The sequence below is a fragment of the Melozone crissalis genome, unplaced genomic scaffold (assembly GCF_028551555.1).
Source record: "Melozone crissalis strain CALT ecotype California unplaced genomic scaffold, PUWL_Pcris_2 ptg000108l_1, whole genome shotgun sequence".
NCBI lineage: Eukaryota > Metazoa > Chordata > Aves > Passeriformes > Passerellidae > Melozone > Melozone crissalis.
In genome coordinates, this window is record NW_026535885.1 from 1,610,513 (window position 1) to 1,622,564 (window position 12,052).

Sequence of the window (12,052 nt, forward strand, 5' to 3'; positions counted from 1 at the left end):
TGCCAGGGGGTGCTGTGACCCAGTTCCCAACCAAAGGCAGCGCCAGTCACGGACCCCTCAGACAGGGCTGGCTGCGAGTCCCAGACTGGCACGTGACGCCACGCACGTGTCCCCGCATGCCAGCAAATTCCTGACTGGCACGGCTTCCTCCTCACCCTCCCCTCCCCAGCTCCCCACTCGGCACAATTACCTCCCCTTAATTAAGGGCAGGACAAAGGGGAGGGTGGGAGCCACGCGGATTTTCCAGGGTGCCCACAGAAAAGCAACGCAGGCTGTTTGCTTCCCCAATTCCTCCTCCCAGCACTGCAGGGAGCAGGTGTGCCAGCACCCAGCCCTGAAAACACCCGAATCCCTCCCCAAAAACACGCTCAGCTGGGCGCTGGCAGCGCTCAGGGCTGTCAGACATCCCTGAGCAGGCAGGAGACAGGGACCTGCGGGATTAGCAGCGTCTGTCCCGCCCCGCCAGTGTCATTGGTATGCTGCAGCTCACCTCCCTCTCCAGCCTGACACGCTCATCACACATAGAACTGCTCTTTGTCAGCTGCTGCCACGCTGCCGGAGCTGCCTTTAACTCCTCCAGCCCCGGGGCTGCCTTTCCCCAGGGATGTCAGGAGCAGGCACCTGGTGGCAGAGCTGGGATGGATGGGATGATGTGCTGGGTGAGCAGCAGGATGGGACCCTCCACACCTCCAGGGAGGACCCACAAAGCTCCCTCTGCTCAGCACCCCTTTATTAATTACCTGATGGCCCTTAATTAAGAGCAGAATTAACCCTTCTGTGAACCCACACACCAGCTGTGCCCCACTCCAGCAGTGCTGCCCATCCAGGAGCACTCACAGCACCCAGATCTGAGAAATCCTTTATTTTTAATCGCTGGCACAGCACTGGGGTTCTCCAAGCACTGGGCCTGTTCCCTGAGAGCATCCTTGAAGGAAACTCTCGCAGAGATGTGCTTATGGAGGTGCAGGGTGCGGCACCAGCTCCACCCTCCTTTCTTCACATGTCTGTGACAGGACAAAGATTTAGGGAGGCACCAGCAAGAAAAGAGAGTGGAAACTCGCAGGAATTGGGGCCAAACCCTTCCAGCACCAGCTTTGTGCATCAAGCAACTGGTGGCAGGATGCTGAAGGCCACATGGTGGCTGTGACAGTGGTCCCAACCTGGCAAAGGCATCAGGGCCACAACCCCTTGAACCACACACTTGTCCTGGGGCATTCACAGCTTGGCCAGACCCAAGGACACCTCTGCCCACGCTGTCACCCCCAAAAGAGTGACCAGCAAACACCAACGGGCTCTGAAACACAGCACCATCCCCTCCTGCTCCTCCTGGAGACCCCTCAGAGCAGGCAGAGCCCCCACATCTCCATGTTCATCCTGCTGCCATCCGTCCTGCACGGGCAGCATGAATGAGACACCCCAAATTCACACCCCGAGGGCTCGAGTGGCAGCAGTGACAGCAGCCACCAGCCGCACCCACTGCATCCAGGAGCTGTCACTGCCAGCCTGCTGTGCCAGGAGCAGGGGACAGGGACAGGACAGCTCAGTCCCCAAGGGATGCTTTCCCAGTGGAGGGGAAAATCCTCAAGGAGCTGTCTGCCCCAGCATCCTGCCACCCTGCCAGGACAGCTCACTCCCCAAGGAATTCTTTCCCAGAGGAGATGCTGCAGGGAAAAAGCCTCAGGAGCTTTCTGCGCCAGCATCCTGCCACAGCACAAGATTGCCCCATTGCCAAAACGACCATATCCAGGAGCCACCAGCATTTGGGGTCCCCTGAGCTAAAATGACCATACCCAGGAGCCAGCAGGATTTGGGGATCCCTGAGCTGAAATCACCATACCCAGGAGCCAGCAGGATTTGGGGATCCCTGAGCCAGATCCTCCCACCCCACTCCGGAAGGGGGGCACACTCACACACTGACCATTGCTCCGGCTGTCCCCGAGCTCCCCCTGCAAGCCCGGCCCTCCGGAGCGAGCCTGAGGCCACCATCAGCGGGTGACACCGTGCTCCCAGCAGCTCCGGTGCCCTTGGCCGGCCGCTCGCTGCCGTACCCCGAGGAGCTGCGCGCCGCGCTGCCGCTCAGGGACGAGGCGCTGCGGGACGCCGCCGGCCCGGCCCCGTCTCCCTCCGACGGCAGCCCCGAGCCTCTCCCCACGCTGCGGTTCTCCAGCTGATCCACCATGGGGGACGGCGTGGACAGCTCGGACACGGTGCCCGGCTCTGCTGCGGAGGAGGAGGAGCAGGTCCAGGCGGTGCTGGAGGTGGGATCATCGCTGCCTCCTTTCCCCCAGGCATCCCTGGCTGCTGGGTCCTGGCCGGGCACAGAGCTGGAGCCGGGATCATCGCTGCCTCCTTTCCAAGCATCCCTGGGTGCCGGTTCCTGGCTGGGCACGGGATCATCGCTGCCTCCTTTCCAAGCATCCCTGGGTGCCGGTTCCCGGCCGGGCACGGCGCCGGCCGGGGACAGCAGTGTCCCAGCACGGCCATCGGTCCCCGCTCGCAGCGGCAGCAGCACAGCCCGGCAGCTGCCGCTCCTCTGCAGCTCGACCAGGCGGCTCACCGCCTTCTCGCAGTCCTTGTCGGCCGGGTTGTCCAGCAGGCGGGCGATGACGGTGGTGCCTTCCTCCCGGGCAGCCTCCGCCACACCCGGCCGCTGCGGCTCCAGCACCAGGCGCGCTTTCTGCAGCTCGCCCTGGAAGCGCTCCTTCACCTGCACGATGATGCCGGGATGCAGCGCACCCAAATCGGCGTCCCGGCTGCCGGAAGGCTCCTCCTCTCCTCCCTCCTGCCTTGGGGATGCCTTCGCTGCTTTGAGCGCCTCATCCTCATCCTCGGCCACCTCCAGCGGCGGCGGCTCCTCCTGCGGGGCCGCCTCGGGCATCGCTCTCCTCTTCCCTCTCCGCCTCCGCTTGAAGCGCACCCTTTTTTTGGGAGACAGCGGTGCCTTCTTCCCCGCAGCTTTTTCCTTCTGCTCTTTAACGCAGCCCAGCGAATTCCCCATCTCCCGCTGCTCGGCAGGAGGGCAGCTGAGCGAGTCGCCGGCTCCCGAATAAATCCCAAGCGGGGCTTCATCGGATCCGACACCGCGTTCCACCGAGCGCCCCTTGTCGCCGTCCCCTCCCGCCAGCCCTGCCGCCACCGCCGCCGCTCCAGACAGCCATCTTACAGCCTGGGCGCTGCGAGAAGACAAATTCAAAGCATCTCACTGCAGTTCAGAAATCACTTGACCTAAAAGCAGAGGGAGCGGGGATTGGCTGCGGCGTCCTTCTCTCCAAATATGAGGTAATTGGAGCACGGCCCTTGCCAACACAAACAGGGGGGGAGCAGGAATCGAGGAGGGGAGTGGGAGAGGCTGGGGAAGACGGGGATAAAACACAGAACCTAAAGGAAGGTTGGCAAAGGTAGAATAAAGGAAAGGGTGGGAGAGAAATGGGAAGGGAAAAAAAAAAAAAAAAGAAAAAAAAGCAGGGAGGAGTCAGAGTGACTCTGCATGCTCCGCAGGGCTGCTTCTCTCCAGTTCACAAGGTTTGCTCCTTAATTCTTCATTCTTCATTCCGGGAGCCCCAAAAGCCCAACTGATGTGCTGCCAGGCTCACCCAGTTTGGGGAACAGAAGTGCCCTGGGGACCCAGCATCGCTCCAGGGAGCTGCAGCCAGAGGGTCCCAGCAGGAACGGGAACGGGAGGATGATGATGCTGCCCAGCCCAGTTCTGCCTCTCCCCTGTGGTTCCTGCCCCAAACGCCTCCCAGGGCAGGGGTTTGAGGGGAATGAGCACCCCAACTCTGCCTGCCAGCTCAGAGGGACCAGGGCACCAGGGTAACATGCACCAAAAGTGGGGGTGAGGCAAAAATTTGGGACATAAAGATGGGGGGACTGAGCTCAGCCCCAGGAAGCAGGGAAGCATTCAATGAGGAAATGCTCAACGAGGAAACGCTCAACAGGGAGCAATCCATGAAGATGACTAAGGGAAAACAGCGACCACAAGACCTCTCAGACATGAGGAAAAGCCCCCAGGGCACCGAGGCACCCTCCTCATCTTCACCACACCAGAGCTGGCAGAGCCTGAGCTCCATCCACAGCAGCACCATCCCATCCCCAACCCCTCTGGGGCTCTCCTAGCCGCCTGCCCCCAGGCAGCAGCACTGGGACACTAAGGGAGATTAAGAGGTTCACAATGGAGCTACAACCCCAGAAAAAATCCCGTTAGTGCAGCAGTGGGAGCAGGATGCACAGGCTCACCAGCACCAGCCCTGCTCTCGTGTCACCCACACCAGGGTGGCAGTGTCCCCTCCCAGCCATGGAGGGCACCAGGACCTCCTGATGTCCCTCTCCTGCAAGAGAGGATGCACCAGGATGACCACAAGGACAGCAGGGACAAGATGCCACAGCCAGGGCCCCACAGAATGACAGCGACTCATCAGCATGCAGAGCCTGACCCCGGCTGCTCCCAGGGCCAAAGCCTGGGAAGAGCCTCGTCAGCAGCCTCACACCCAGCTCAGCCCCAGGCTGACCCCAAAAGCCTCTCCCTGAGGCACTGCCCAGCCTCCAAAAAATACAATCTTCCGGTGGAATCTTCCTTAAGAGTCTCACAGCCACACTAGTCCTGCCTGGAAGAGCCCAGCAGGGATAAGGCAGGGAGCTGGGATGCAGAAAATCCCACAGAGCTGATGCCACATGGCCAACGAGCTGCTGGCAGCACCAAACCCCAAATGCCAACTCACTGATGGCCACAGGTCATTCCCCTGAGGCCATCAAACCCCAAATGCCAACTCACTGATGGGCACACATCACCCACCTGAGGCCATCAAACCCCAAATGCCAACTCACTGATGGGCACACATCACCCACCTGAGGCCATCAAACCCCAAATGCCAACTCACTGATGGGCACACATCACCCACCTGAGGCCATCAAACCCCAAATGCCAACTCACTGATGGGCACACATCACCCCCTGAAGCCATCAAACCCCAAATGCCAACTCACTGATGGGCACACATCACCCCCTGAAGCCATCAAACCCCAAATGCCAACTCACTGACGGGCACACATCACCCACCTGAGGCCATCAAACCCCAAATGCCAACTCACTGATGGGCACACATCACCCACCTGAGGCCACCAAACCCCAAATGCCAACTCACTGATGGGCACACATCACCCACCTGAGGCCACCAAACCCCAAATGCCAACTCACTGATGGGCACACATCACCCCCTGAAGCCATCAGAGCTACAATTGGATGATTTGAAGCCATAAAAGACCCAAAACTCGCTTTTCCAACAGCATCTCCAGCACACAATTGCTGAAGACAGTCCCAGGTCAGGGCATTTCTCCCATCCCTGTGCTGTCACCCAGCTGACACATTCCATGCCAGTGAAAAGTTCTTCACCCAAAGGGTCAGGAGTGCCCTGGGATAAAACCCCTGGCCCCTTCCAAATTTACTCTTCTCCTCCAGACACTCCAGCTGAGCAAACAGGCACGGCCAACAAACCACACAACCCATCATTAACGATTTCATTATGCAAATGACGAGGGGAAGCTGCTGCTGCTCTCCCAGCGTGGTCTCCATGACACTGCCATGAACCTCCAGGCCCATCCATGTGCTGCCATCTCCACGGAAAACGCAGAAAAACAAGGATTCCACAGCTCCTGGCGGCAAGAAAATCCCGTGTCCTACCTGGAAGTGGAGGATGATGGTCCAGATGAGCCCCAGGGTGAGCTTGGGGTTGCCATCTGTGATGTCATCATTGCGGATATTCACCAGTTTCACCTTGGGAAAAAAGGCAAACAGGGTTCAAGCTTCCCATCAGCCTCACATGGAGAGCACAAGGACATGTCCCCACCACGCTGTCCCCAGGGCCACCCCAGTGAGGAGCAGGCACACAGGAAGATCCCAGGGCTCCCCAAAGAGGCAGAGATGGATTTTTCCATGTTTCCAGCACTCTCCATCCTGAAGTGCTTTCCCAGCACTTAATGGCTTTAGTTCAGCTCGCAGAGCAGCGTCCCCAAAGCCCTGAGCACTGGCGCATAATTGAACAGCTACAGAGCACAGAGAGGGGGCAAAAAGGGGATGACCAAGCTGTAACTCCAGCTTTAACTCAAAACCCAGCTCTAATGAAGGCAGGAACACCCTCACTCCTCCCAGGGGGAGTCCTCTCTCCCCAGCACCCCATGGATCATTCTGGGGTAAGATCCCAGCAAGGCCACCACACTTCAAAGGAAAAAGCTGTTTCATCCAAGTGGAGAAACAAGTTCCCCAGAGCCCTTGGCAAAATGTCTCTATCAAGGAGCTGAGGAGGAGGAGGAGGAGGAGGGGGGGGCTGGAAGCAGCTCGCCCTCCCTGGAGTAGGGAATGTGCTCAAATTTATTCCGTGCCCTCGGGCCAGCAGCGAGGGAGAGGAGTCTCTGCTCCAGCATGAACTGGTACCATTTATCATCATCATCATCACCATCATCATCACCTTGGCATATCTGGGAGCATCACGGTGGGGAGGACCTGACCCAACAGGCAGAACAGGACACCCAGCCCCTGGGGCTGTGCAGGCAACAAGTCTCAGGATGCATCCCACTGCTCCGGGCAGGATCTGCCCAGGGCTGTGCAGCTCCCAAAAGCCTGCCCTCCAAAAACTGGGGGATAAAAAGTCCATGAGCCCCGAGGTCAAGGCTGTGTGGGCTGGGGAGAGCCAGCTGCCACATGTCCCCAAAAATTGGTGGGAAGGCATGGACCTACCACAGCCACCCATGCCCACAGCAGGGATCTGCCAGGGAGCCCCAGGGGAGCCTTTTTGGGGTGCAGAAATGACATTTGCCAACCCCTTCTCAGAGCTGGGGTCAGATCCCTTTTTCACAGTGGTTTTTGTGTGCAGGGCTGGTTTCCAGAGGCACAACACCCACAGGGGAAAATCCACAGAGTAAAATCCCCCTGCAACCCATCCTCCATCAGCGCCACAGAGACGGGCACACCCCAGCACAGGCTGCTCCTGCACTCCTCCCAAAGCCTCAGACAAGACAAAGAATACACAGAACCACCCAGCTCTGCTGGATGAGCTTTTATCAGCCCTCACCTGTCGCTGCTTCAGGAAATCCAGGGCAATCTGCACGTTCTGCAGGCGGTGGAAGCGCATCCGCCCCTTCTCACGCGGCTGCAAAGACACAAGGCAGCACTTTTAGGTCAGGCTGCTGCTGGGGCTGGGCTGGCAGCGCCCCACATGCACAGTGACCCCCCCTGGGAGCTGTCAGCGTGCTGCTGTGACCCCCTGTGCCCCCCACACATCCTGCTCTGCCTTGTCCTGGAGTGAATAAAGTCATTGCTATGCACAGTCCTGCTGGAAGAAGGTTAAAATGCCCTGGTGGGAGATGGAGGTGGGAAGATGTTGAGATCCAGATCTCTGCTGAGGTCCTGGGGGTTTGTGTGCTGGCCTGGTTGAACCTCTGAGATCCCAGGGCAGGATTGTGCCCAGCTCAGGGACAGCCAGACAGGCTGGGGAGAGGGTTCAGCAAAGAGATGAACTCAAACAGGAACAGAGTCCAGTTTGTCCAGGTGGAAGCGGAGGCAGGACAGGGGAACTCACTCAGGACAGGGGGACTCAGGACAGGGGGACTCAGGACTGCAGGGTCCCCATGAGGGCAGAGGAACCCTGAGCTCAGCACCAGCCCCTGCAGCTCCTCCCACACAAGGCAGGGGCTGATGCTCCAGGTTCCTCTGAATCCCTTGGGAAGGGGCTCCTGCTCCAGGTACCTCTGAAACCCTTAGGAAAGGGCACAAGAGACCCCCTGGGCCTTGCCCATCTCTGCTGAAGCTGAGGGATTTCCAGAGGTTTCCATCAGCTGAGCCACAGGCAGGGAAAGGGGATGGGAGGCTTTGAATCAGCAGGAGCGGGAGGAACAGCACCCAAAACCAAATCCCAGCCTCAGGATGAGGAATGTTCATGGGATCACAGGAGGTTTGGGTTGGAGAGGACCTTAAAGACCACCTGATTCCAGCCATGGTGGGGGGACACAGCCCACAGCCATGTTCTGAACTGCTGGGACACCCCAAGTGCTCCGAGTCACCTTCCTGCTCCAGCCTGAAGGGAAGAGCTGTTCCAGCAAGGAAAAGTTGGATTTGCAAGGGGAAAAGCTGCCCCTGGAAAGGGAAAATCTGTCCCTGCAAGGAGAAAATCTGCCCCTGCCAAGGGGTAAAGGTGTTTCTGCAAGGGGAAAATCTGCCACTGCAAGGGGAAATCTGTCCTTGCCAAGAGGTAAAGCTGTCCCTGCCAAGGAGAAAACTGTCCTTGCAGAGGGAAATCTGTCCTTGCAAGGGGAAAATCTGTCCCTGCAAAGGGAAAACTGTCCTTGCAAGGGGAAAATCTGTCCCTGCAAGGGGGAAATTGTCCCTGCAAGGAGTAAAGTTGTCCCTGCAAGGGGAAAACGGTCCTTGCAAGGGGAAAATCTGCCCCTGCCAAGGGAAAAGCTGTCCCTGCCAAGGGAACACCTCCAGGGCTGCAGGGGACCATCAGGAAGGTGCTCCAGGGAGGTGACACTGCACAAGGGCATTGCCACCCCGAGCACAAGGGCTGACAAACCCATCTGGGCACATCCTGACCCTCAGCTGGGGCCGTGCTGTGCTCGCTCCCACCCCGGCCCCATGCAGGATCCCACAAGGTGCCCGCGGTGCCCTGTCCATGCAGTGCCAGCAGCGTGCAGGAGCTGTCCCTGTCCCCCCCCCCGCCCCGTGGAGGGGACACACGTGCTGTCACAGCAGGTGGGTGGCGTGTCCTGCCTGCAGGCTGACCCCGCAGTGCGCACACAGACAATCCAGACCAGGAGCACATCCCAGCTCCAGCAGAGCTCCCGGGGATGGGTTTTACCCCAAACCCCGCTGGGGTGGCACTGGATGATCTGGTGGCACTGCTGCTGGGGCCAGGCTCCACCTACTTCTTCATCATCATCATCTTCCTCCTCCTCGCTGCTCGCACGGCACCAGGCTGGTGCTGCCACCAGGCGAAGGCTCCACTGAGCTGCTGGCTCTACGGGCTAAGGAGGGCGGGGAGGGTGGCACACAGGGCAGGGACACAGAATGGAAACCAAAATGTGACACCCAGGCACGAGGAGAAACCAAAAAAAAAAAAAAAAAAAATAAAAGACAGCAACAGGAGAAACACCCAGAAATAAAAAATAAAAAACAGCAGCAGCACGGGGTGAAGGTGGCTCGGTCTCCAACAGGAGAAACACCCAGAAATGAAAAATAAAAGACAGCAGCAGCACGGGGTGAAGGTGGCTCGGTCTCCAGCACGCCCTGGGTTCCAAGAGTGGAATTTCCTCCTGGTTTTTTGGAAGTGAGGAGCAGGAAGCTGTCTGGATCACAAGTGGAGCGATCCAAGTTTGCAGCCCCCGCAAAATCGCATTCGGCGTCTCCGGAGGGATGTGGGAGATCTTTGCCCAGATCCTATTTTTGGGGGAAACTAAAATAATTCCTGCTGTGCTACGGCAATGGGGATCTTCCCAGAGCTGAGGGAGTGTGTCAGTCACAGAGGGAAGAGGAGGAGGAGGAGGAGGAAGGAGGGGAAACTCCACGATGCTCCAGGCACCAGTGACGCTACAAACCCAGAGTGTCACATCTGAGATAAACTTCTGGGCACGCTGCCACAAAAGCAGTTTTTGGTCAAATTCTGCTGTTTTCCATGATTTTAAATATGGAGCCACATCTGGAAGGGGAAGGTGTGTAAAACTTGGCAAGAAGAGGGCTTTGCCCAAGGCACCATAATCAGGTGAGAGACCAGCCTGGGGAACAGGGGTTTGAGTAAAAATAAAATAAAATAAAATAAAATATAAAATAAAATATAATAAAATATAAAATAAAATAAAATAAAATAAAAATAAAATTAAAAAAAATATACAGTGATAAATATAATATTAAATAATAAAATTCATGATAATAAAATAAACAATGACAGACATTTGAAATGAAACCATGGGGTGAGAAAAGACAGCTGAAGGCTGAAGGGGAGCAGGGAGAGGATGGAGAGGGGTTTAGGGGGCACTCCAGAATCCCTGCCCAGCCCTGGGGACTCACCAGCTTCACTCCTGACAGCACTTCCAGGAGGGAGATGAGGTTGTGACCATCCCTCAGGTCTTCATAGAGGTCATTGATGTGCTTGCGCACCTGGGGAGGGGAAAAGCCATCAGTGGTGCCAAAATCATGGGCAGGAAAAGCAAAATCATGACCAGGGAAAGCAAAATCATCAGCAGGGAAAGCAAAAATATGAGCAGGAAAAGCAAAATCATCAGCAGGAAAAGGAAAATTATGACCAGAGAAAGCAAAATCATCAGCAGGAAAGGAAAATCATCAGCAGGGAAAGGAAAATCATGGCCAGGAAAAGTAAAATCATCACCAGGAAAAGCAAAATCATCCCCAGGAAAAGCAAAATCATGACCAGGAAAAGCAAAATCATCCCCAGGAAAAGCAAAATCATCAGCAGGGAAAGCAAAATCATGACCAGGGAAAGGAAAATCATCAGCAGGGAAAGTAAAATCATCCCCAGGAAAAGCAAAATCATGACGAGGAAAAGCAAAATCATCAGCAGGGAAAGCAAAATCACAACCAGGGAAAGCAAAATCATCACCAGGAAAAGCAATATTATGACCAGGAAAAGCAGCCTCCCCCTTCCCAAACAGCCTGGCAGAAGCTGCTGCCAATTCCACACACAAAACCCAGCTGTGGCACCATCTGCACCCCGGGTAACCCCATGATTTTAACTTCTGAATTTAACTTCTCCCATTCCTCCCCAAACCAGCTCCCACCTGGCAGCAGAGCAGCTCCCCAAGGGCACCACGTGCAGCCTCTCTTCCCCCAACACCCAGAGCTTCTCCTGGGGTTTCACCCACTTGGGAATCGCTGGATGTTTCCCCCAAGCAGCCTCGAGATTTTTCTGTGTTTTCCCATTTTTCTCTGTTTTCCCCTCCTCTGCAAGGTTTAGGAAGCAGCCCAAAGCTTGGCACAGAGCTTTGCAAAGCTGGCAGGAAAACACAGCTGGGACACCTAGTGCTCAAAGCATATTTTTTCCTCCTTTTTCTTTGCTAAATTGAGAATTAATTAAAACCCACCCAGCATTAACCAAGAAAGCAGGAGGCACCTCGCGGTGCCACGTTAATCCTGCTTAACAAACTTTGGGTCTTGTCTCCATCCTGGAGCATCCTTCAAAAGGCAAAAAAATGACCATTTTTCCTGGCTAGGGGATGAAAGGGGGATTCAGGATCCCCTCCTTTCCCCCAGGATGCACAAACCTCATGTTAATCAAGGATCAGGTGCCCAGGCAATAAAAGGGATCCGTGGTGATGCCACAGTGCCCTCCAAAGGCTCCAGCACATTTCCAGCACACCCTGCTCTGCTCTGACTCACATGAACACTCAAAACAAACAGTGCTGGCATTAAATAAAAAACTTAAAAACCCTTAAAAAGTCATTTATCTGCCAGCCCTGAGCTGCAGCAGGCAGAGGGACGGTCATTTCGGTGGCTTTGCAACAAAATCCGCGACTCTTACCTTCATCAAGTGTTTATTGACCCATTTAGTGAAGGTTTTCTTTTGGACTCTGTCCCGTTCATCTGTCAAAAGGAGACAAAGGCAGCTCTTGGTCAGTGGTTCTCATGCAGAAACTCAAACGGGCTTTGAAATGAGGGGAAGAGACAGAGGCATCGCCGGCGGTGCCAGCGCAGGGCACGGGGAACAGAGGCAGCTTATTCAGGGAATGCTGCAGGATGGGAGGCTCCAGATTGCCCCCGGGGCAGGGAAATGACAGCCAGAACCAAACACACCTTTTATTTTTCCCTGCTGAGAATAAGGATGCTCAAGGAAAGCAGCGTGGATGACTGGGATGGGCACAACCAGAATTCACCCTCTCTGTGCCTCCCCACCTCCCCAGAGGCAGCACAGGGGGGTTTGCCCGAGTTTAGGAGGGTGTCCCCCCCTTCCCCTGCCCGCTCCTGGAAGGTTTTAGGGTGTTACATAAACCCCCAGATGTCCCATCACAGGTCCTGGCCCGGTGTGCAATTAGCAGCTTATTCTGCCCCTGTA

General features: G+C 56.3%; 2 protein-coding genes across 10 annotated transcripts in view; one reads left to right on the top strand and one right to left on the bottom strand.

Annotated features, from left to right (window-relative positions):
• The window catches only part of PPIE (peptidylprolyl isomerase E), a 156,994-nt gene that overhangs the window by 122,756 nt on the left and 22,186 nt on the right, over positions 1-12,052 (top strand). The window lies entirely within an intron of this gene.
• Positions 1-12,052, bottom strand: part of LOC128947749 (microtubule-actin cross-linking factor 1-like) — a 145,582-nt gene that overhangs the window by 98,448 nt on the left and 35,082 nt on the right. For all 9 annotated transcript variants that reach the window (XM_054292183.1, XM_054292181.1, XM_054292179.1 and 6 more), the window contains 4 exons: positions 11,522-11,583; positions 10,054-10,143; positions 7,064-7,141; positions 5,677-5,769 (listed from right to left, as the gene is read on the bottom strand). In XM_054292183.1, the coding sequence (XP_054148158.1) occupies positions 5,677-5,769; positions 7,064-7,141; positions 10,054-10,143; positions 11,522-11,583 (323 nt within the window). The remainder of the gene's footprint in view (positions 1-5,676; positions 5,770-7,063; positions 7,142-10,053; positions 10,144-11,521; positions 11,584-12,052) is intronic.